Genomic DNA, 26,887 nt, shown 5'->3' on the forward strand with positions numbered 1-26,887 from the left:
GTTTTACTTTGCCTACAGGCTGACAGCAACACTTGACAGCGGCACATCACAACTCATCTAAATGTACATAAAATAAGCTTTCAAATGATATACAATGTGGGTGTGTGTAGGGAGAGTATATTAAACTCCAAAAACATGGCCCTTTTTGGAGAATTGCCACATGCCTATAAGGACCATATGGCATCTCCAGTGTAAGAATGCCAAATGTGATGCTTGTGTCAGTTGAGTACACTGAACTATCTTCTCACTCAATCTCAGGAGAATGAGAATTCATTCTACAGTTGCAAATTAACAGACTCATTTTAGACAAGGATTAAAAACTAAATGACTTGAAGGCAGTAGGCACAAAGAAGATAAAGGATGTTCCCTAAACCCCTCATTCATCTAAACACCCCCCCAAGCAAATGTTTGGGAACTGAGCACCACACTGTCTCATAAGATACAGCTTATAAGATCTTTGGGAAAGTGAATTCCAGAGACAAGGGACCTTGACTGAGAACACCTGGCTACCAGCTCCGTGACATTCAAATATAGACTATTAGCTCAAATGTCCAGTTTATATCAACCACCGACAAGATTCAAAAGAGGGGGTCTCATGTAATCAGGATCTATCTTACAGAGTTTTTATCATAGATCAAAATCAACATTTTGAATTGTACCCAAATAGGAAACCAGTACAACTTCTGTAGAGCTGGTGTGATCTATTCCCAGAAGTCAGTATTGGCTTACAGACAGCATATAGCTGCATTCTGCACCAGCTGTACCGTCCAAGTGATCTTCAAGCACAATTCTATTACTGCAAAGTGCTTGCACACTTGCCATCTCCCATCCCATCTTCCTAAAATAGTTTATTCACACCAGGTATTGACAAGTTAACAATTTTAAGCCTTTACTTTCCAAGATGACCTAGTTCACTGTAGCCCTGGATGTCTGGAGTGCGCTTCTACTCTAAAAAGCGACTATGAAAAAATGGTTTCTTGTTATTCAGAAGATTTTCTTTGTGTGCATACTCAGATATATCTGCTGTATCTGATGATTAGAACAAGTTCTTAGTGCTTTTTACTCCGTTACACACACACACACACACACACACACACACACACACACACACACACCATTAGAGTTCTCTCTGGTTAAACACTCCCTGGCTATTATGTTTGGAGCCCACCTCACTAGGCTCTGTGTGCGTTCAGATTCTAAAGACTTAACAGAGTCCAGACATTGCCCCTGGCATGGGGTCTCTAGGCAAGTGCTTGAGGTGCAGATCCTCTGTCTAGTACCCCCTCCTGAGAGCTCAGACACCATGGTCCAAGTGCCCATCCCCTGGGACTAGCAAGGACTCTTCAGATGCCCTTGAATCTTAAAACACACCCTCTTCCAGAACTGCAACCCTCTGGGTTCACAGTTTACCTCTGCAGGGGCACACAACAGTGCAAGCCAACAGACCGACAGACTTTGCACAGCATTCTAACACCACCATTACTCTTTACTTAGCAGCATGAGAAATACACAGACCTACAGAAAATAATAAACTCACCTGTACGAATTTCCCTGCTTCAGTTTCTTCCCCACGCTAGAGAGGTCTTTGGGATTTGGCAGAGTCCTCTAGGGTGTCCTCCCTACAGCTAACAGCATCTTTCCAGAATCATGGAGCTTCTCTCCCTAGGTCAGCTAGCTTCCTTTGACCTTGGCTGGTCCCATAGTTAAACCAGACAGACACACACCCATCTTTTCCTCTATCCTGCCCAAAGCTTCCTGTACGATTCTGTGAGTCTTCCCTCAAGTTTATGTATTGGCCTACCCATATTTGATTTCTTTGTTCTCCTGCTAGGGATCTTCCACTGCCCCTCCCTCCAGAGACGCTTCTCCCAGATTGAGCCAACCCGTTGTCTCAAGGTGTTTCCACCTGAGTAGGCAACCATGAAGGTTTAATGACCAACTGGCGTCTCTTGTAGGCATGTGCTACGGCCCCATCAGCAAACAGACTTGAAGCTTCCTTAAGCAGGCAAATTTCCCCGGTATGGCACAATCCTTGGTTGGCATAAAGTCAGCTCTGTCATTAACATCTCCCTCATTGGTCAGAGGGGGTGTGTGCCAGCAGGCTCAGACGGTTTTGATTAGAAGACAATTTTCAAGATCTGCAGGACAAGTGATCTTCTCTTCTTGCCGCTACCACTTTTTTGCAACAGTCATCAAGGTTACTGCTAAAGAACTGAATTAGAATAGTAATTGTGCAACAGAATATTTCAATAGTGAGATACAAATGAATTCTTATAGCACAATGAGCTCCCAAGACATCACATTTGAACTTCTAGCCATTGCTTTACTTTCTGACTGTTACTGATGTCCACCAAACAGTCTCATTTCTTATTTTATATAGCCTCTCGTCTTGGAGTTTTTTCTTGAGGACATTTTTCTCTCCCCCTAATAAATCTTCTGAGAAATTAGGACACCTTGAAGGAAAGCAAGACAAACTTCTCAGAGATTGAGGTTTTGGAAATCTGAGCTATTTTGTAAAAGTTTTGGGATTCTAGTCTACAAAAGTCTGGGATTTCACAAAATTAATCTGAACTTTATGAAACCCAAACTTCATGAAGCAGTTGGAGAATTTGGGATGTGTGGGTAAAGATAAAGACCACTTCTCCCTCTTCTCTCTTACGCAGAAGAGAAGGGTGAAGATGCCGGTGCTTCTTCTGACCTTCTTCCCATCAGACCCAACTGCACTTCTACTATCATCTTCTAATCAGTGGCTCCCGACATAGTCTTCCTGCAGCAGCAGGCTTACCCTACTATCTCTATCTTTGGGGAAAAAGTAGGGATGAAAGTAGAAATAGGGACTTACTGGTACAGGGCTGGGTTGGGGCCGGCTCTGGCCCCGAGAGGGGCAGGGCCTCAGGCGGAAGGGGCGGGAATGGGAAGGGTCAGAGTCAGCCCTGGCCCGCCCTATACCGGTAAGTGCCCTCCCCCTCCCCCGCTGGGGTAGCAGCGGCAGCCGGGGGCTCTTGCAGCAGTTTAAAGGGCCCAGGGCTCAGCTGCCGCTACTGCTGGGAGCCCCAGGCCCTTTAAATTGCTGCCTGGGGAATCCAGGCCACCCTGGTATGGCACACCAGATCTTGCTGGTACGCCGTACCGGCTTACTTTCACCTCTGAGGAAAAAGATGAGGCTTTCTGCCTTTCCTCAATTCAAAAAGCAGGATTTCTGTCAACAGGCACACTGCCCACCCCCTACCCAGCAACTGTGAGTCTGGGGAAATACTTTACCCAGTCCTACTGAACTGCCCTTTCAAATGCTAAGGGGCAGAAACATCTCACCTAACTGTAGGGAGTGATGTTCTCAACAGCAGAAATGACTAACTGTGGATGCTGATATAACTCAGCCAGGAAAGATTTTTTTTTTTAAAGGGACTGTAGTGTAGAAGCAACTTTCTCTGGCTGACAGCTCCTTTGAAGAGCTGGATGTGCCATCTTGAGGAGAGAGGCAGGCAGACCACCAAACATTTCTTTCACCCCCCTCCCGTCCTTCCCAAATGGCAACTGGGGAGAAAGTACTTCTCTATTTTGAAGCAGAGGCCTCACATGTATGGCAGTACACAGACCAACCAACAAGCCTGTCTCCTTTTTTTGGGCCCGCATGGTCAGTAGGGGTTATTCCAGCCCTAGGGTGGTAGTTACTCCTGCAGCCTCCCTGGCTCCAACACAAGGGAGAGAACTATCCACTCTTTCAATCCCCTGATCTACTCTAAAACGTGAATTTATGCATGAAATTTGCTTCATGCTTCCTTCATCTCAGGCAGATTAGAGCAAATTAAATTTTAAGTTAATTAGCCCAGGCACTTAACACACAATTTGGATCTTGTCTTTTCTTTAAGGTAATCTTCACATCCTGTCTCTAAACTAGTATTTAATATTGCTGCTATAATGCTTGTCCCTTCCCACTCCGCAGCTGGCTGCATTTCAGTAGTAGATGAAGTGATAAGCATATAATTTAACTTGCAAAAGGCTTTATACATACACGTGAATATAAAAATAACTGCTAACATGTTCAGTACTTTTGCACTGCAAATTCAGATAAAATATTTTTAAACCCAGATTCTTCTCTTTGTTTAATATTCCCTGCTCTCTCTCATCCTCCCCCTAACTATATTTTTCCCATTACGGATCACTCGCAGGAACATCTCAGAATACACTTCCCCCCCCCCCCCCCCTATTTTCAGTGTGCATTTCTCTAACCCTTTTGTTCCATGTGTTGCTAATGGGCTGGATCCTGTGGTCCTGGTGTAAATCCTGTATTAACTTCAACGGGAAATTGCCTGCATAAGGACTACAGAATCTGGCCCAGTATTGACACAGTCTTCACCTTTCTTGATTTCTCATTCCCTTATAAAGCTTTTCATGTATCTAAAAACATTTTGGCCGTTATTTAATCCTTCAGTAGTAGTACTTTTAAAATGTACTAATCTGAAACACTTCTGTAGATTAAAACGGTTTGAAAAGTCTGCAGAAATCATTAAAGGAAAATTAGATCACTATAACCTACAGCAGAATGGTTGCCATAGGGTACACTTTTCCAACTGGCTCATGTGTATATTGAAATGAAGTTCCAATTTCTTGCTGCCTTGATATGTTTAGTTAGTTACAAAGCCAAGCTCCTTTGTAAGTAAAGTAAATCAAGTTAACTCATAGATTCTTTATATTACCAGGGTTGAAATGTAATGAATATAATTACCTTGAGTCTCATTCAGTGTGCTGATTGCCCTGATTTTAAGAGCATCTCTGTATCTTAATGGAGAGTAGCAATTAGCTTCTATATTGATTCAGACTTTACAACTACATTGTATGTCCATCTAATTTATGGACAGTACATTAAAAATAGCTGCCCAAAGTTAGGCTCCTAAATCCTTTTTTAGGTATCTAAATAAGTGGCCTGATTTTCAAAAGTGAGCACCCAGCATCTCCCTTGGAAATAACTGGATCTAGTTGGTTGCTCAGGACTTTGGAAAAGTCAGGCGAATTATTTAGTACCCTAAATAACAATTCTGGAGCCTAACTATAAGCAGCCATTTTTGTGTATGGAAACTAGATTCTAAGAGCTATGCATCCAAATTACATATAAATTAGCAGTACCAATTTATTTAACAAATATTTCTGTATCTATTTACGTCTCTCTGTCAGTAATGTATATGGCACTATTATTGCAAATTGATAAGCATTATTATATTAGTTATTTTGTCACTTTTGTGCAATTTAATGGGCAATAAGTGGAAGGTTTTTGTGCTTTCCGTTTTTTTATCATTGTTCTTCTGGTTTCAGTAAAACTTCTATAAAGAACTAGTAGAAAAACATTTTGCAAGAGGTGTCAACAATTTTTTAATTTATTTGAATTTTTTTCATGAAAAAGTTGTAGAAAATTTTGGTTTCATTAATTTTGTTCCCCTTTCTCTCCCTTTCTTCCTCTCTCCCCCCCCCCTTTTTTTTTTTTCCTATTTGCATTTGCCCCTGAAAATGGGAGGAAAAGGAAAAATAGATCTGAGACTGGAGGGAGGAAAATAAAACAAACCTAAATCCCCAAATCAGTAATTTTCCACTTGGGGGGTTTCATCATAAAAACAGAAGGAAAAATAGATAATTTGTTTAATTAAATATTCTTGTTTAAATTTTGAACCAGCTCTAATTTCAATTAATATTTTCCCATCACTATAATCTCCATCAACCTAAATTCCACTCTCTGCTGTGTATGCATTATAAAACCTTTAATTGAATGACCATTTACTATTTTTTTGTGTTTTTTATTTTATTATTATAATTATTATAATTATTATTATTTTTTACAGACTCTGGGGTTAATTTTCCCCATGCTATGGCCCTACAAACTACTCCACCAGGACCCTTTCAACAGGATCTAGGGCACAGGATGGACACACAAGGGGCAGAATTAAGGTTGCATGGAGGACAGTAAATCTGGTATTTCTTAATTTTTAAGTGCTTGACTTTGTAACTTAAATAACATTTGTTTAATGTAGGCTGGTGTATTTTTGTGGGTGTGTATACACACACACAGACACACACACTGTCTAAAATAGACAGAGGTGCACATAGGCTTATTTAGTTTTAGATTTACAGAAGAGGTAATAGATTAATAGATCAGTGGAGGGCAGTGTTATGAATCGGATGAGGATGAGATTGCTGCAGCTTTTCTGGTTCCTGGCTGGAGGGTGATAAGGCAGCCAGGACAGGAAGGTTCAGTGGCCATAATAAAGGCAGCTATTCCCATAGAGGCTCAGGGTGACTGAACAAGGATTTTCAGAGTTGCCTGTGTGCATCTGGGTCCATCTTGATTTAAGAGGACTTATGTGATTAGTATAGATAAGAGCATGTACACAGTGTAAATAAACAAATTAGCCCAGATCTGAGTCTGCCACATCAATCTCCCCGCAATACCACAAATAAACTTGCTGAGAAGCTAGAACATATGGTGCCTATACACTTCATGCTCGACGCACAACCATACAAAATTTAAAATCAACCATGTCACTGTTCTCAGATTCAACAATCTCTGCTTCTCCTTCAATTACGGTTGACATCTCTAACACTATCACAATGCAGTCAGATGTGTTACCTTTCCTGCTCTAGCTGTTAGGGAGCTCACACATTGTTGTAGGGGAAACACAGAGCCCCGAGCGGAGGTCAGAACTCATAAATATGGCATCTAAAGGAGGAACTGATATTCAGCTATTTGGATGTAAAACATACCTACTTTTCTCTGAGTATAACCATGTCCTATTTTGCTGATTTAGGGTTGTAACTATTTTGTTTAAGAACAAACAAATGAAAAACTTGCAGTTTCCTTTTGTCATCCGTTCGTAACAAAGATTCCTGCCTTACAACAACATTTCCCAGGAGAAAAACAGTGAGACACAAAATGGATCACAATTTTTATAACCATATTTTTTAAATACAGGAGATGGAGAATGGTCTTGTGGTTAAGGCACTGAACTGGGACTCAGGAGATCTGTGTTCAGTTACCAGTTCTATCACACACCTCCTGTGAGGTCCTGGGCAGGTGCCTCAACTCCCCATCTGTACAATGATAGTACTTCTCTCTGCCTTACAGGGGTATTGTGAAGATAAATTCATTCTTGATTGTGAAGCAATCAGATACGGCCTGATCCCAGTCCCACTGAAGTCAATGGGTGTGTGCCTCCACTGATTTCCAGGGGAATTGGATCAGGCCCATATTGCAACAATGTGGCCATGCGCCTAGGTAGATAAGAGAGAGCATGTTGTTTGTATGTGAGGTTGAGATCACCAGGAGTCACAGTCTTCACACTATTACCTAACAAACTGAAGTGCTTCAGAGACCTTGTGTGTAACACATTGACTTTCATCTACTTTGAATGAGGTTCTGCTCCCCAGAGAGCTACTAGCACAATTATATATATATATATACACACACACATACACACACACACACCTTTGTCCTGACTATAATTGCCCATACTAATGACTCCTGTGAACTCACAGGGAAAGACGGCCAGGGCGAGGTGGAAGGACCTTTTGAATGAAGTGCTGCACAACCTCTTTCAACAGGGCTAAGAAACAGTGAGACTTTAATATTTTATCAGTTGACATTTTGAAAGTGGCAAGCAGCCAGTGAAACACTCAGACTCTCATCTCTCAGTGGAGCGCAAAGATACATTCCTTTTTATGCCAAGCGGTATTACAGTGGTGCCAGCAGCGTTGCTTAGATGAGGTGCTTCTTCATTTGTAATGCTGTTTGTGTTTTGATACCTAATGTTGCAGCTATTTCTAAGTGCATCAGGAAGAAACAGTGTACTAATTGTACTGTAAACAATTGCTTTCTACAGTCATTTACAGGGAGTTATTTGAATTTGGACTCTGTTACTCTGAAAACAATAAAATTTACTTTAACCCAATGACAGAGATAACAAGGTATTGACCATGCACAATTAAAGTGTTAAAACACATCATTACAAACTGCTTGAGAGCAACTAAGTACCAAATTGCATTGGCAAATCTATACATGCACACTTCCCTACTTTGTCATTAGTCTAGGGTCTCATCACTACAGTCACTGATGTTAAGAGATACCCAATGAGCTGTTCAAAACATTAAGAGCCAGACTCACAATTACAAGCAGGCAGAGGAGAGCTTTCAGCTGAGTAAACGAGCAGAGCCAGCTTGCGCACCAGCTGTCTTCCCAACACCTAGTATACAGAAGTGTCTGGGACATGCCAGGTCAGAGCTCTGTTGTGCTGATCCTCAGCTGGCCTATGGTTCTTTAGGGACCATATCCTGCTGGTGAAAATTAGGGCAGCTGTAGGGCTGCTCTAACTTCTGCTGGGTGAGGCACAGCTGCCCCACAGGATAAGGGAACCCTAACCAGTTCCCTGACTCCTCCTCCTGTACAAGCAGAGCTCAGACACAGGGGAATCTGTTACTAAATCAGTGATATGCTAACTGATCCACACATCAGTGGTTAATGAAAAGCAATACAGGTGGAGAGGAACCAATGGGCCTTTCCATTGCTAATTCCCATGAACCAGGGACAAAGAGGTGGGCCTGCAGGCTTCAGAAGGCCCCAGAATTGGCCTTTTCCACACCACATTTCCACTCTGTTAGCCATCTCTGCAAAAGGGGAGCTCTCCAGAACCACATCACCCATATTTGGTTTTCTGGAAGCTCCACAAAAGTATGTGATATTGGCTCAAATCTACACTACTCCAGATTTTTTACCATGCAAGTGATCTAGATTGTGTCAAGTGTAGACAATATTTTGGAGAAGACATTGGGCAGTTTTACAGCTGTGGATGAAAGCAGCAGCAAAAGAATTTGTGGTCAAGATGTCTTAGTTCCTCAGAACAAAGGGAATGTGAGGGTTTTTTTTGAGTAGGACAAAGTAGATCTGAGTTAAGGCAGGAAATGGGGTGACAAGAACTATTTGTACCAATTTTCAGAACATATGGTTTTGGTATTTGGGTAAAAAGAAATTATTAGTACAACCAGGAATTGTTGAAATTAAGGTATGGAGAATAGTGAGATGAGAGTGATACAGTTAGAAGGAAATAAATATGAATAAATCTGACTAGAAAAGATAATCAGATTTATTTCAGAAAAAAGGTGAGCCTGGGAAAAGGCAGAGACATAGAGGAGGGGTCAAGAACAACACTACAGCAGGCAGGTATAGCAGCAAAATAAAATCTACCATTGTCTATCATAATGGAGAGACGGTTTAATAGGCAAGAGCAAAGCCAGAAAAGCAGGGTGCTAAGATTCTAAAGAACTGTACCAAGTGAGTGAGAAGCATGTCAATGGAAGTTCATGGAAGTTAACAGTATCCATCACCATACTATGCTTAGGTCAAGAAAGAGAGGGTAAAGAGGGGTAAAAGACAGAGAAAAGGAAAAGCTCATTGACCAGACATAAGGTGCAATGTCATTATTATGAATGGAGCAGAAATGAAATAGAAAAATGATTGAGGATGTCATGTGAAACACGGCTGGTGAGACTAAGGTAGTTAGCCAGCTGTGTTTGCCAATAAAGGAAGGCAGGGAGGTAGTTTTACATCAACTTGCAGATACTTCACAAGGAAGAACCCACAAAAGGAGGAAAACAACACCTCACCACTACTGCTCTTCTGCCTGCACCTGTGGAGACCCCAGGCAGACAGCATCCTGATCCTGGAAGCTTCCAGCCAGATCCTGGTCTTGACTTGCTGCAAATGTGGCCTGCATGTGCCCATCAACAAAAGCCAGGCAGAAGGAGCCATCCAGTGTTAGAGGTGTTTGTTGGTGGAGTCCCTCAGGAAGCATGTAAGACAACTGCAGGAGGGAGTTTGCCTGACTAGCACTCGGGAGCACGAGAAATTAATTGACAGGATGCACATAGAGATGTTCGAGACGGAGGATGCTAGCTGACTAGAGAAGACTACAGCAGCACCAGAGGAGGAAGAAGAACCAGCTGCTCTACAGGGAAGAGAGACTGGCTGCTGGCCACCTTAGGCAGCAGACTATGCTTCACCCATCTATCCATGTTCCCCATTCATTGCAGTCAAGAACCAGTATGCAGTACTGGCATCAGGAGGTGAGGAGCAGACTGCAATGGTCCCCAAGGCTGGGAGGCTCATGTACACCACCCCCAAGAGGAGAAGGAGAAAAAGCATGGCAGTGACTCCCTTCTCAGGGAGATAGAGGCCTGACCTTACATCCCAGGAGGTATGTTGCCTTCTTCAAGTGGGGTGTCCATGAAGGAGGTCTGCTGGGAAGAGATGGGTCCACCTGACCAAGAAGGGGGAAATACATCTTGGGGACACGGACTTGCCAACCTAGTGAGGAGAGCTTTAAAGTAGGTTCAAAGAGGGCAGATGACAAAAGTTCACAGGTAAGCATAAAACAGGTGACCTTAACAAAGGGCTCGACATTCGGGAAGGACATGGAAAATTACAGCAGGATCATAGGAGCAACAAAAGTGGAAATTAGTGGGGGAATGGAATATGGGGAATAAACAGGAAGAACTGGATGTATTAGTACATAAGCTAAATTATTACTTAACTGGTATCACAGAGACTGAACCGGATAAATCTCATGACTGGAATATTTGTACGGAGGGGTATAGCTTGTTCAGGGAGGACATGCAAAGTAAAAAGTGAGGAAGAGTAGCCACGTATTCCCAAGGCAGTGTGGCTCATGCACACCTCCACGAAAAGGAGGAGACAAAGGCTGGTGCTGGATTGTATATCAAGAATACAGACACTTGTTTTGAGGCCCAGAAGAAGGTTGAAAGCCTCTGGATAAAGATAAGGGGAAAAATTGGGGTGACATCATGGTAGGGGTTCTACTATAGATCATCAAATCAGGAAGAAGAGGTGGATGAGGTATTTCTAGAACAAATAATAGAAATATCCAAAGCACAAGAACAGGTAGTAATTCGGGACTTTAACTACCCAGACATCTGTTGGAAAGTAACACGCAAAACACAAACTGTCTAATAAGTTCTTGGAATGTTTGGGGCCAACTTCTTGTTTCAGAAAGTGGAGTAAATAATCAGTGGGACAGCCATTTTAGACCTGATTCTGATTAACAGGGAAGAATTGCAAATCTGAAGGTAAAAGGCACCTTTGGAGAAAGTGATCATGAAATGACAGATTTCATGATTCTAAGGAAAGGAAGGAGTGTGAGCAGCAGAATAAGGACAATGGACTTTTAAAAAAAGTAGACTTTAACAAACTTAGAGAATTATGGGAAGGGATAGAGTAGTTCAGGAGAGCTGGCAATTTCTCAGGGAGACCACATTAAATACACAACTGCCCACTATTCTGATGTGAAGGAAAGACAAGAAGAATAGTAAGAGGGCAATATGGTTCCATCAGGAGCTCTTCGATGCACTGAAAAAATCAAAAAGAAATTCGCATTCCTTTGAAGTAATAGGGCCTAAACTCTTTTCCTACTGTGGCTTTTGATTCAGATAAAAAAGTTTGACTCTGCATATTTGAACTAAAATTCAAGACATTGTCCAAGCACTTTGAAGGCACTTTAAGAGTAGAGCTATTAGGATTAACTCAGATTTCTCCTGTTACAATAAATGGATGAGAAAAGCTGCCAGGCTCTATCTTCTGATTATCTACATTTTAAAATAACCCAGAGCCTATTTACAGGAATTACCACTACATTTTTGCTCAGCATGAAGTCATCCAAAGGAGAAATTACTTTCAAGAACTGATTTAATCTCTCCTCTCCCAAGCCAAAATCTTCAGGAGAAATATAAATGACTAGCTTCTCAGCTATGGCTAAGCATCACTCACCGCAGCTGTGGGGTGAGGAAGGGGTACGGAAGTATGCTTTGTGCTCTTCTTCTCAAATCCTGTGGCTCTCTGCCCACTAGGCCAGATGCTGGTCTTGATTAGAGCAACCTTAGTACTGCTCAAATTTACATTGTCTGGCAAGGAGGCTCTTTTGGCAGCCATGGAAGGGTGCGATGAAGGGAAGCCTCAGTCACGTTCCCTGCACTGGTGACTGGGCAGGGTTTGGTAAAAAGCTGACACACCTGAGGGAATCCTCCAGTGACCAGTTACATTGTCTTTAAAGCTGCTACACAGAACTGGAGCCAGAGCAGCACAATGCATTCAGAATGCAGGAAAGGATCTGATCCAACATTTGGTCTCACACGTCTGAGACTTTGGTACAGTGTAAAGTTAAACTCGCCATACCCCAAAAGCACAGCATTATCTGTTCAGTTATCAGAATGGCAAAAGTTATCAGCAATGTCAACACAAATGTGTGTTTCGATGACAAATGCACAACACATAAGCCATACCAACTTACCAGACATGGTTACAGTTCAAGTTGCTATGTTTTGGCAACATAAATTGTATGTGAATTTATTTAAATATTCTGAATGAAGGCGAAGGTGATTTTTAAAGTCTGAGAAATAAAATTCAGGCAGGTTCTTTGATTTTTTTTTTTATAATAGAATTCAGCTGAGTCAGAGAATTAAGACTCATCTTTCAGTGTTTAAATTTCTCTTGTTTTTGAAAATATAACTGAAGAAATATAATAATGAAAGCACATTTTGATTTCTTATACTTATCTGAGAGTGCATTTATTGGTGTATTATGTATGATAGATAAAGAGTTCTCAAGGCTATGTATATTTTATTACTACACAGATCTTTTCATATGAGAGTGGTATGAAACCAACAGTGCATGAATAGTCCCAGTGTGATGATACTGGAGAACTAATCTGACACCAGCTGTGAGTGTTGAGATGCAGCATTATGGCTACAAGAGAACAAATGTGCAACCAGATTCGTGTGTGTATTCTGGGCATTATGAAGAGGTAAAAGCAGATGAGAAAAGAAATTGTTCATGTGTAGTTCAAATATTATGGTAATGGGAAAGATGGTGGGAAAGCAGGTATTGCAGATAAGTCCCAGCAGTATAGTAAATGGACACCTGACACGTGAATAGCTGTGCGTGGATAGCTCCAATTAGGCAGCAGATGCCTTGGAAGAGGCATAGGGATAATTCCTTTACTGTGTAGAAGTTAAATTTTCTCACCATCGCTTATTCTAGAAACATTATTAAGATGAATAAATGTGGAAAGTTTCAAGTTTTTAAGGTTTGTCAATATTTAATAAAGGTACTTGAAGAAATGTTATCCAACTAGTCCAACATTTCAAAAACAAGTCTTTTACAGTGAACATGATAAAAACAAGTAACTTTATCACTTAAAACATCACAAAAACTTCAGTCCTGCCAATTCAATAAGCAGGAGGAGTTTGGGAAGGAAATATTTTAGTTTTCAATTCTCCTATTTAATTGCATTTTTCAATTCAACCTTAGACCTGGAATCATAATTGTGGCTTTATAATTATTGCTGCCTAAACTCTAAATTTGAAGTGGATAAAAATGAAGTTTGTTCTAGTACAAACTCTTGGCTAAATCCATAATTACAGTTCAGCTGATGACGCACTCCTAAAGTATGCTCAACCAGTGCATTGGGGGGAGGTAGGCTGGTTCAGTGATTAGGACACTTGCCTTTGGCTCAGGAGACCTGGTTCAAGTCCTTGTTCAACCACAGATGTTCTGTGTAAACTTGAACAAGTCACTTAGTCTCTCTGTGCCTTTGTTCCCCAACTGTTAATGGAGATAAAAGTACCTCACTACCACAAAAGAGTGTTGTGAGAATAAATACATTAAGGATGGTGCGGTGCTCAGATACTATGGTAATGGGAGCCATATACGTGCATAAGGCAGAATGCTGAAGGTCTCCTAAAAGGTAGGTCAGCACATTTCCTTCATTTAAGAAAAATACAGTATGTAGGAGAAAAGATGTGAGGCTAAAGAAACAGTAGGGGAGAGAAGAAAAGGAAGACATGTAGGGAGAGGAGAGAAGCCAGGTGGAGGCAAGAGCTGGTGAGTGAAAATGCAAGGGAATAAGGAGGCAAGAGAAGTGGATTAAGAAATGGGTGAAGAAAAAGGAAAAGTGGATGAAGAAATGGGGACTGAGAAGAGACTCCTACTTTGAGACAAACTTCCCACAGGACTACAACTTGTAGGGCAGTTATCTTACTTCAGCAGCACAGTATTACTATTAATCCTATCTCTTCACACAGATAAAAGGGAGAAGGAACAGCTAATGTAGAACTGTTTATATTAGATTCCTGAGAGGAAGAATTTAAACCGAAAAAATGTGAATGATAATTGGGAATTGTTTAAGAACGCTTACTCGAGGCACAAAAAGCCACAATCCCCTAATCGGGGAGGAAGGCCATATTGGTTAAGAAAAAACAACAGCACCTGGTTTACAGGGGAAGAGGGGAAAAAATAACATAACAAATGGAAGAAAGGGGAAATTGATACTAATGAATATAAACCAGAAAACTGTAGTTGTACAAAATTGATAAGGGAAGCAAAGGGACACAAGGAGAAATCTATGGCCAAGAGAATTAAAGTCAATAGGGAGTAGCTTTTAAAGTATATTAGGAACAAAAAGAACCCTAATGGTATTGGTCCATTACTAGATGGATATGTTAGCATTATCAATAATCATACAGAAAAGGCAGAAGTATTCAATAAATATTTCTATTCTGTATTTGGGAAAAAACAGATTATGTAGTCATGTCATATATGTTAACACTCTGTCTATACCATTAGTATGTCAGAAAACAGCAGCTTCTAAATTTAGCAGATCCAAATCACTCACATCTGAGAGTTTTAAAAGAGCTAACTGAGGAATTCACTGGAGTGTTAATGGTCATGGTTTTCTGGGGAAGTTCCAGAAGTCTGGAAGCTAATGTCGTACCAATATTTAAAACGGGTAAATGGGATGACCCAGGTAATTATAGGCCTGTCAGCCCAACATCTATCCCGGGCATGCTAATGGTGCAACTGATATGGGCCTCTCCCAATAAAGAACTAAAAGAGGGTAAAATAAACAATGCAAATGAACATGGGTTTATGTAAACCAGAGCTTGTTAAATTGATCTGTTATCTTTTTTTGATGAAATACAAGGTTGGTTGATAAAGGTAATAGTGTTGATGTAATAGACTTAGACTTCTGTAAGGCGATTGACTTGATACTGCATGATATTTTGTTTAAAAAACTTGTATGATATAAAATTAGCACAGCACATATTAGATGCATTAAAAAGTTGGCTAACTGATAGGTCTCAAAATGTAATTGTAAACTGGGAATTGTCATCAAATGGGTATGTTTCCAGTGATATACTGCAGTTCTTGTCCCTATGCTAGTTAACATTTTTGTTAGTGACCTGGAAGAAAACAAAATAATCAGTGATAAACTTTGCAAATGACAAAAATATTAGGGAAATGGTAAATAATGAAGAGGACAGGTCACTGATCCAGATCAATCTGGATTTCTTGGAAAGCTGGGTGCAAATAATGTGTTTTAATATGGCTAAATGTAAATGTAGAGATCTAAGAACAAAAAAATGTACGCCATAGAGATGCTCTAGGAATTATTTTAGGAAGTTCTATGGCCTGTGTTATAGAGGTGGTCAAACTAGCTGATCACAATAGTCCATTCCGGCCTTGGAATCTATGAATCTAGTGCAAAAGATATTGGTTGCACAGCTGTGTTAAATTATTTTCATGCTTCTGCTGGAGAGGAACCCACTGCCTTTTGTTAAAAATAATTGATGCAAAAATAACTTTTGATGGTTTTTCAAATCACATGTAGAATGAAAATTTACTGCAAATATTTCCAGAGGTGCTCATCACCAGTATCAGAAGGGTGCACCATGATTCTAAGCACTGGTGAAACCTCTTTGCTTCAATTAGCAATGTTGTAGATGGAGCTGGGCAGTTTGTAGCAGCTGACTTGTTACTCCAAGTGTAAAATTTCATGGAGGGCCCAATCCTGAAAAAAAAATTACAGCCTAAGGAAAAGGCTGCTCTCACGTGAAAACTTCATTATGTTAGAGCATGAAATCCCAGCTTCCAAAGTGAAAGCAACTCCCAGATAGTCTTCAAAGTTGGGCTGCAAGTTGAGATAGTAGCTACTATAAGTTGAGATAGTAGCAGATGCTACCTTCAGCACCCCCAACCGCACAAATTATTATTGTTCACAGACCAACCAACCATTTCTTTGGCATGTCCCATATTTCCTTTTCCATGATGCTCTACAAACACCTGCCATACAAGTCTCCTTTATGGATAAATATGATGGTGCAGTCTCCTTGCATGCTAGCTTACTGGATTCTAATGGTTAACTGACACTATGACTTGCCTCATTGTTGTGACTGGATATGGCATGTGTGTGCACATGCATGCCCACTTTTCTTTTTTCTGAATTGAAGGAATGAGAGAAGGGTTTGCTTCTGCTGCATTCAGAAACTGCTCATGTTGAGCTTATTGCTTTAATTATTATGCAGGAACTAATATCCAAAGAAAAAGGACAAGTTTGTGTTTCCCCAAATCAAAGTGTTTTTCACGCTCCATTTCTTTAATGCATACTTATATTGTATTCCATTTAAATATTAAACAGTTAAGCTTAGTGGTGAGAAGATTAAATATCCTGATCCTGCACGATTTGGAAAGCATTGTTCATCAGTAGATTAGTTCAGCATTACAGTTGATTTATTCAACAAATGAGCAACGAAGGCTTTGTGTGTGTTTTGCTCTAAAACAAGAATAAATAGCTCTCTTAAGAAACCCCAGCATTAAACAATACCAAAAAGAATAGGTTACAGGATTTTTCATAATTTTATACACAGACACCAACATGTTTTGGGTTGTGAAGCATTATTCATTAAATAACCTGCAGAATTTAACAATTTTCTTGCAGAATCTTTTACAAATGTACAGAATTTTCACAGATATAATCAAGTGCTAAATGGGGTGGGGAAGAGCTTCTCTCACTGCTCATTGAACTCAGTGGTGCCAGTTGATCAACTTTTTATCTGGCATTTCCCTCTTTTATCCACTATTCACCTGATTTTTGCCTAGCACTTTCTCTGCTGTCTTCCCAGTGTCCCTCTCACTTCTCTGCACAGCACACTGCTTCCCTGTTCACCTTCTGACTGTTTGCATGACCCCTGCTTTGATGTTTGCCTGATGAGTCCCCTCCTGCAGCACGACATGCTATTTAGAATTTATTGACTGTTTCCTCCATTTTTTACTTAATTGGTATTTCATTAAAAAAAAATCTCCAATGAGAAACCTTTTCCAGATGCCTGTTTGGAGCCAGATCCTGCAGACTTTTACTCATGTAAGTAGTCTTCACTCAGATGGAACTACTTCAATGACTACTGATATAAGGATTACTCGGTAAGAGGAGGCAAATTCTGAAGGATCATACCCTTGTTGAGCAATGCATTGTAAGGTAAACACCACAAAATTCCTTGTGCATGCTGCAGGGTGCGGTTTGTATAGATCACCCACCTGTCAAATAGCTCCCCTCCTGTGACCAACTCCAGAACAAGACTGATTTCTGTGGGGGTTTCAAATATCTCCTTCAGTTTTATCTGGGAAAAGATACCAAACAGAGTAATTATTTTCTGATTTCTCTCTTCAACTGAGTCCATGCACTGTACAATAGACTACAACTAGGGGACTGTAGTGAAGTGGAAGATGGTACTAACAGAGATTACATGGTTCACACTCAGATCAGTTAAGCAATTTATTGTAAGTATTGTTTATGGCGCTTAATTATTTCTTTTTTGCTTCTTTTTATCTCCTCTGGGATCCCTCTTTCTTTCATCCCTACACACTCACCTTTCATAACTCAGCAACCCTTTCTCAAATGCAGGAAGATTAGAGACTGCTTTAAGGCCCATCAGCACCTCTTCATGAGTCTTACAGAGGAATTCCCTGAAGACAAACGCAAGGCTTTCCTTCCCTCCAGGGACTAACAACCATGACATCACCAGCTGGTTCTATTTATCCCTTTTCTGCCAGGTTCCCCTTTAAGCAAAAGGCTTGTTTTTGTAAATTCTGTCTCGCTACTTGGCAGAAACTTTAATAATTTACTTTAAAATGTAACTCTGACCCAATGATCTTAGATAAAAACCCAGATCTTTAATCAAAGCCTCATATATTAGCATACAATGTGAGCTATAAAGATCAATACTGCAGTCTCAGAAACTGAATACATTGTTAATGAGAGGAAACAGTGAAATACTGTAAAAATACCCACTTACAATGTTTGGATGCGAGAGGCGAAGGAGAACACCTATTTCAGTTCGGACAATTTTCTTGTCTACCTAGTTAAAAGAAAAAAAAGATGTGAAATGTGACTGCAATACTCATCTGAGAAACATCTGACGGCATTACAGGAAAATGTCCATGAGCGGATTGCTAGATTTCTTAGGAGAATGATTTGTGTCTCTTGCACTGAAGTCTAACAGGTAATTATCCCTCTGTATGGAAGAGAATGAGAGTTTGCCCATGGTCTGGAATAATGTACATTTTCTCTCTAGAACATTCACATTGTTGCAAGCCCATGCAAGACAGCAAACATATGAAAGACAAGCCTGAAAAAGAGGCTAGAGATTGTATTTGCTATTCTGTCCCTGTGCATCTCCATTACACCAGGGGATGAATGTGGCCTAAAATGATGTGTTTAACAGTGTCTGTCAGGTTAGTCGGGAAGGAAAGGATTCTTCACGCTTAGGTGGCGTTTATACCTTTGTGGTATATTTTGCTATAAAATTAAGAGGTGAATGTAAAGGATGTTATTTCCCTGTATGGGGCACACAACCCTCAGTCGGAGCCCAAAGCAAGGTGTAAGGTTTGACTTGTTTCAGAGACACCTCTAAAGCAAAGGTATATGGGTGCACCTCATTTCAATTAAATTCTGAGAAGGACCCTCCTCCCATTTGCTGCTCAACAACCACTCTTCCCAGACCTTGTCTCTTGCTCCAGATTCAGTTTCCATCTCCCCTGCAGCAAATCTCACTTATAGTAAAGCTGAGGGCCAATTCTCCACAGCTGGTCCAGCTCTACTGCACAGCAGGGTCGTTCACTCAGGAGGACAACTGTGCTCCTACTAGTCATAGGAAGAGGGTTAACCCCTTCCAGGTTTGGAGAGGATCTGTGTACCCCATCATACTCAGGTACTGAAGTGCATGAATGAGTGAATGAAAAAAAACTTGTTAAGTTTGAAAACATGTCATGACGTTTATTTTATTTATTTAGCTAAAGTAATCAGTAAGTTGATGGAGGAACTGTCCTCGTAACAGATACTTTCATAAAATGAAGAGCCAACATGGATCAAGGTAACCCTGTTATTATAAAAGAGAATGTGAAATATGAAGGATTCCACCCTCAAATGCATTTCACTATTCTTGTACAGGCCTTCAGAAATGATAGCTTTTCCATTTCCTAGCAAAGTTTGTAGAAATACTTTTGTGACAACTATTTTTTTTAAATGCATGGTCCTGTTGCGTTAGCTATCCTGCAGAGAGGGAGTGGTTTTTGTTTGTTTGTTTTGTTTCACACAAGAACTCAATGTTATCCAAGGGAATTCACCCTGTAAGATAGAAAATTGCCTGACGAACAAGTGGAACTTTATACTCAAGATTTATGCCTGTACTGCGGAGGCATATTCTTGAGTACTTATCATGATTGTGGCTAGAAAGTAAGAAACAAATGTTTTAAAAAGCCTTCATGTTATACAAGCAGGATACCATTTGGAAAGAGGCAGCACTCTGCTTAAACACAAGCTTCGTAAATTTTTACCTCGATTGTAGGGAAACCTTTTGCTTCAACGGGGAACAAATACAACAGTTGTTTTTCCAGTGACAACAAGCTTCAAATATTTTTCATTTTCAAAATTACAACAGAGATATAAAGCTCAATTCTCCTCTCACTTACATAAGTGTAAATCAGCTGGAGTCTATGGTGTTACACTGGGGCAAAGGTGGTCTATGCAAGTACAGAATTAGACCTGTAGTCCTTCCTTGAAACTGCTCATTTTAGTTTGCTCTGACAGGAGACCAAAAAAGAAGAGCAACCTTGAAGAGACACTGTGAAGGGGTTCCCTTGTCCGACCAGCACGAAGAGGCAAAAATGAAAAGGGACTGAAATAGTTGAGTGAAAACGCTGTGTGGACTTCGCTGTAAAGTTGCTTCATAGTAGCAAGCCAGATAAATGTCAGTAAAGGTAATCAACAGACTACTCCCAGAACGTGTCAATCAAACTGACCTCAAAGTATAAGTCCTCCCAAAGACCCACACTGCATTGGAAGCAACATCTTTGTACTCATGTTCTGATTGTGCCCCCCTTTAAAAAAAAAAAAAAAAAAAAAGTAGGGAGCTTATCATCCCGGCACAGGCCATGCAGGCTTATGCCATAGCAGAGACTAGGGATACTGGGTTATACATGTGGCAGTTTTCATCACTATTGAATTATGGGCATCTATCTTCTGGTTTTGAATCCCACTTCCTTCCTACATGTTAACAAGTATATCAAAACATTGACGTGGTGATGATATTCTCATCCGATGCTCCTTTCTAGTCAGCGGCCATGTGTGGATGGAGTGAGGTGTAGCTGGCATCATTTCCTGGCTCCTGAAGACAGTAAACATCATGTCTTAGATCTTGACTTTTCTTGTTTGTCCTTTAGAAATAGCTTTTTCAAATTCTAGCAGTTGGCATATTTAACTCCTATGAAAGTTGAAAGGTTGGATTACTACATTTCAAAGCTGGAAATAGGAGTAATGTGGTCTAATGATAATGCTATGTGATGCCAAGCAGAACACAGAGATTGATTCTAGTTGAGACAATCTCCATAAAAGTACAAAGTATTGTGAAGGGCCATCACAGCCCTATAAAAATTACAAGTATTTCTAGTATTATAAAGTCAGTAACTTCGCATTCAGTGAGTGTATTAAGTGTGTACACTGGACGTCTTTTAGGACTTTCAGGTAAGGCAATCGCCTATTTTACTGTGAGCTGATATAAAAACTAAGTGACTGACTGTAAATACTAAGTATGGGCATAATCCTGCAAACCATTACTCAAATGAGCAATCCCTTGACATCAATGAGGCTACTCATGTGCGTAAAGATTACCTGTGAGAGTGAAGATTTGGAGGATCAGGCTTTAAATACTTACTAGATTCTCAAAGTCAATTCCTTCCAGCTAGAAAGGTTTAAGAAGATTGATGAATTCTGGACTTGTTTTCATACTCTCTGTAAAATGTCTGTCTAACCCAGTAGGTGTCAAGCAAATGAATTCAAAATATTGCACAAGGCAGTTATTCCCCCGTGAAAGCTATTTAAATGTGGCAATCTACTTTCTCCAGCATGCTGTAGGTATCAAACCGAACAGTGCCCTATTTTTGGACACGTTCATGCATTATGAATATCTGGCAACAGGTATGCAATAAGACTATGTCTACACAACAGCTGCACCACTGTAGCACTTCTGGTGAAAACGCTCTAAGTTGACGGAGAGAGTTCTCCCATCAGCTTAATATCTCCTGCCTGCACGAGAGGTGGTAGGTGTGTTGGTGGGAGAAGCTCTCCCACTGACATAGCACTGTCCATGCCGGTGCTTAGGTTAGTATAAATTACGTCACTCAAGGGTGTGGATTATTATTATTATGACTGAGGTAAGTTATATTAAAGTAAATTGTAGTGTAGACATGCCTGAGTTTTCCTTTTGGAACCAAATGGGCATTGCTAGAGTACAATAAAGAGCTTAAGGAACGGGATCCTGATTTTATCCACCTGATGGCAACATATTAAGGGGGGAAGGATGGTCCAGTGGTTTGGACACTAGCTTGAGACTTGTTCAATTCCCTGTCCTGCCACAGACTTCCTGTGTGACACCAAGCAAATCACGGAGTCTCTCTGTGCCTCAGTTCCCCATATGACAAATAACGATAATGAAACTTTCATATCTCACAGGGGTGCTGTGAGGTAAAGATGTTAAAAGACTATGAGGAGCTCAGATACTACAGTAATGGGGGCCATGTAAGTACCTAACATAGTTAGATATTTGTAAACAGCCTGGAAAGCTATAACCAAAAAATGGCTATGGAGATAAATCTTACAAACAGAAATGTGTGTGTCTGTGTATGCATATCCAGCTAGATCTAAAAAACATAAAATCTCTCTATGGTAAGAGCATCAGCCTACATAACAGAGTCATTAGGGAGATCATGCTATTTTACTTCTTACATTCATTTTCTTACCAACTCACATGCAAAGTGTCACTTGTACCACAACACATGTCACCACTTAATTTGGTCCAGCCATTTCCATGAAAGATGCATCTACTTACATCAGGTCTGAATTTGGCGCTAGATGTTTATCCTGGATACAAGCATCTACAATTCTCTCACTGAAGTTTGTCTATTCCTGAAGGCAATCACTTTGCTAGGAAAACAATTATGCACTTTGAAATAAATATTTGTAAAACGTTGTATTTTAAAAATTACATTTAAATTCTAGCTAACATATTTTTGTTTAAATTTGTGGAGCTAACAGAGGTAAAAATGGGCCCAAACATGAATCATTTATCCAAAAATACCCCACAACCCCAAATGTTTGGATAAAAGACACCCAGATATGAACAATTCGTTTGAGTTGTGCAAATCAATATCTGACCAACACATTTTCACAAAACTAGAACCATTCTTGATTTTGCCTGGATGCACTTTACAAATTCAAAGCACACATCAACCAGGCCAATTTCTCTGAGCCTGAGCCTACAGTCCTTTCACGTGTGGAGGGCTACTTACATGAGTAAGCCAACGGGGCTGTTCTCATGAGTAAATACCATGCAGTGAGTGTAAGTGTTGCAGAAGCAGACCCTTTGCGAAGTAGTAGTAAAATCAATGCTAGCTGCCAGTCGTTCACTGGTTACAGTAGTTTAGTGACTATCCTTGGATGACCAAGAGATTATCCTTTGATTTTAATCTGTTCTAAAAGGACTAGAGTATGTTTCTGATCAATTGTTCTCATCAAAAGTATTTGATCTCTGGCCATAAAATCCCTTCTTCCTTTGAAAATTTACCATGTGTTTTTTACTAGCTTGTGAATGCCAGGTTTGGGTGACTTAATGCTGAAACTTAACTGAACTCTGTTTCCCGTATCCAAGTCCAATACTGCAAGCCAGTTAAAAGCAAACCAAAAAGGTATTTGCTGTATTGGTGTGTCTGCTTTAATTTACAAAATGCTTTCTCATGCTAACATGAGCTGGTTACCTACTAGTTCTTCACTGCTGACCCTTGGCAAGAAGTTTCCAGGAACATAGACATACATTCAAACAAAGTGCACTGGGGATGGCATGTAATTATTTATACCTTTATTTGCACGCTTTCATGGTTTATCTGTGCAGACACCATAGAGAGTGTTAAACTGCCAAAAGCCAATCAAGAAGCAGGAATTGTTATGAAGAGTGACATGGCACTGTCCTTTTACATTCTCATTCTTATTTGTATTCTGGTGTGCATCCACAATATACTAGGCACAATCTACACAAACAGGAAGACATGTTCCCTGCCCCAAAGAACTTACAAGCTAGGCAGTATATGGAGGACACAAGACAGGGATACAATCAAAATATGTCCAATTCTTATATGCATAATGGCCAAGTTGAGGAGAGATTTATTCATATAGAAAAAAAAACATTTATTGTGTATTTTAACACTTTAGCTCCCGTTCTGGTTCTTGCTTATCCTCTCAGATTGTCAAGTCTCTGGGGCAAGGTTTGTATCTGCATGTATGGCTGGACAGCACCCAGCACACTGTGAGCACTATTAAATACAAAAAATAAATTATGATAATAATAATTTAAGTGAATGTGTGTGTCAAGTAGTCTTTAGAGCCCTTCCCAGCCAGCTTCTTGCTGCAGGAGTGGAGCCCACCTGCTTGTGCATAGCTGAAAACATTTACAAAAGCTTTTCAAGTAACAATTTTCCAAATAAGCAGAGGTTCTGGATGCAGTTAGGTCCCCTCAGCTATTGGATACATGTCTGTATGTTCTGGTTAGTTTTAGGACTTATACAGCACTTTAAAAACATTAAAGCTGAAATCCTGCCTCTACTGAAGTTAATGCAAAACTCCTATTGACTTCAACAGGGCCCAGGTGTGACCAAAAGCACCCCTGTGAATACCCTATGCAGTATTGTAAGAATCTTTGTATAAAATATGCCTTGTGAGTTATCATTTGAAAACTAATAACGCACTGGTCAATAACATCATGATGAAATATATGTAGCAACATTATATGTAAAGTTATGAATTCCCCCTGTATGATGTTATTAGCACATGTTCAAAATGAGACAGCCGTGCCTAGGCAAAAGTTATTAAACAGGCCTATCCTAAACAAAGGAATGTGTGTATACCCCAATTTACATACAAGTAGTAAACAGGGTCCTTGAGACAGCAAAGGGGGGAAATGGCAGGAGACGAAGCAAATCTTCATTTAAGCAAACATAGGCAAGAAGAAAGAGCATAGAGCCTCCTTCATTTCCTTATTGCCTCCTTTACTGTTTGAATAAGCTTTGTTTGAGGGGTAATCTTCAGAAGGTTCCACTTCGAAGGAGTGACTGGACTATAAAAGTAAGGGGCAAAAACACCCCAGATCATCTTTTTTTTTTACCTAAGACGACAAAGGAACCAGCCCTTTGACTTTGGGAGCAGACCCTGACCTAAGAATTTAGTCAGCCGTGATGCTGGGATCATGTGGTAAGGATTTTACCTTGAACCAAGTCTAGCTTATTGAATTTTGGTTACTTGAAAGCATTTTATCTTTATTTCTCTTGTAACCATTTCTGACTTTAATGCCCAATACCTGAATTCACTTAAAATCCTACCTTCTTTTGTTAATAAAACTTGTTTCACTTTTAATCTAAACCAATCCAGTGCTGTGTTTAAACTGAACTGGTTGGTAACTCCAGTTACAGTAGCAGACTGTTGAATACTGACCCCTTACAGGGGCAAGGACCTTTAATATCTGAACTTTCCAGGAGAGGACTGGACAGTGCAGAACACACTTTTGGGGAAAATTTGGAACTGGGAATATGTTGGGAGTCATCCTGCTAGTAATAAGCACGGCTGGTAGATGCCAGAGTGTGTCTGGTGTTTGCTGACAGACTGCTGGGGTCAGAGCTGCTGCAGGGCTGCAGCTATACACAGACACTCAGGGTGTGACCTGCAGGCTGGCAGGCTCTTTGGGAGCTACAACAGCAAAGCATTGTGAGGCACCTAAGATTGAGGGACGGGGTGACAACCTCTCACTGGTCTGGATAGCACCCTGGAATGTGATACCAGGATTTCACCTTATTTAATTGTCACAATCCCTCTGTGAGGCAGCCAGGTATTATTATCTCCTTTTCACATATATGGAAACTGAGGCACAAAGTGCTAAGGATATTTACAAATGTGGGTGTATACAGTTAAATGGCTAACTAAAAGTGGCCTGATTTCCAGTGGTTCTGAACACTCATCTCCCATTGTTTAGCATCTTGGGCTTTTGCTGTTTACTCTACACATGTACATTTGAAAAGTTTGTCCTTGTCTAAGCTGGAATTGTCTGCATCATTTTGAGAGGGTGCCACTGTGACCTGCGCAGGCCTACAAATGCTGGTTCTGTCTGCATCAGATCGGTAATGCTACAAAGTTGTAACAAATGAATCCTGGGTTTTCCCCCAATTGCCGCCCCACAGCATAATTCTCTATCTTTAAACAATCCCTGGTCTGAAATCCGTCCCACTGTCTCACGCACTTACCTCTAACTTAACCAAATGTAACATCAAACCAAACAACTGAAGTTGTATATTTAAATTTCCCTGTATCTGTGGGGTACATGCTGGGACTGGTTATTGGCTTGCCCCTGCTCTTTACTAGAATGGTTCTAAGAAATAATATATATTGTTTTGAGATAATGCAGTAACTACATTATAACTTAACAGTTCTTTGCACTTCATAGTCCATGGTATCAATGGTAACTTTGAAGACAGTTCTTAATTTCTCGGCTAAACTATGCAGAATCAATTTCTGGTCCACTAAGCTTCTGAAAGTCATAACTCTTGGCAGCAAATGACATACTTGTCTGTCTCCATAAACCAAAGTCACTTGTGTCTTTGTGGATAATGACGCTAGAAACTGAAGCATAAGATCACAGGAGCTAGCTGCAGTGCACAGGTGAAAATCAGTCTTAACAAATTTAAGTAACCATTACTATAATACTTTGGTTGTTAATAAGAGCAAAATTGAGAATTCAATCCACAAGAGATCCTGTTGCAAATAGGGGAAAAGAGCTTATAACTAGACTCCATGGATAAGTAAACCTGAATCAACATCAGGTGCTCATTAGGACTTCTGCTGGCCTCAGCTGTCAAATCTTCCAAAGGAGAACTGGTAGGTGCATATTGCAAGATTACAAATTGCTCCCAGGTAATAGGAGGTGTGTAGAGGAGGACTAATAAGGAAACTGAGGCAGCTCCCAAAGATGCATTTGGTGAATAAATAGTAATGTACTGGGGAAAAATTTAAACCATCTATATTTAATTCAAGTACCTGACAATTAGGGTACTCAATCACTCATTTGATAATGCTGGCGGTTTATACCCCACGTTATTATTATAAAACATTTATATACAGTAGACTTACACACAGTGCTTTACAAACACACAGCCAACAGAAATGGGAAAGGATTAGGAATACAGATGAGAAGTTCTGTTTTGGAGAGAATTTGTTTGAGATAGAAAGTGGACATCCAAGAATAAATGTCAGAAAAGCAGGTGCAGACACAAGACTGGGTGGGGAAAGAAGTCGGATTAGTGAGATAGAGCCAGGAGCCATTGGCACAGAGTTGGAGACATGGAAAGAGATAAGGTAACCAAGAGTGTGTGTGCACACATAGAAAGAAGATAGGAATGAGGATAAAACCCTAA

General features: G+C 40.3%; 1 protein-coding gene across 2 annotated transcripts in view; it reads right to left on the reverse strand.

Annotated features, from left to right (window-relative positions):
• Positions 1-26,887, reverse strand: part of CAMK4 (calcium/calmodulin dependent protein kinase IV) — a 284,110-nt gene that overhangs the window by 117,035 nt on the left and 140,188 nt on the right. Inside the window, exons 3-4 of one of the 2 annotated variants that reach the window (XM_054033155.1) lie at positions 18,178-18,240; positions 17,420-17,502 (exon numbers count right to left, since the gene is read on the reverse strand). In XM_054033155.1, coding sequence (XP_053889130.1) covers positions 17,420-17,502; positions 18,178-18,240 — 146 coding nt within the window. The remainder of the gene's footprint in view (positions 1-17,419; positions 17,503-18,177; positions 18,241-26,887) is intronic. The other variant, XM_054033156.1, reaches the window with a different exon arrangement.

This window comes from Malaclemys terrapin, chromosome 6, assembly GCF_027887155.1.
Source record: "Malaclemys terrapin pileata isolate rMalTer1 chromosome 6, rMalTer1.hap1, whole genome shotgun sequence".
NCBI lineage: Eukaryota > Metazoa > Chordata > Testudines > Emydidae > Malaclemys > Malaclemys terrapin.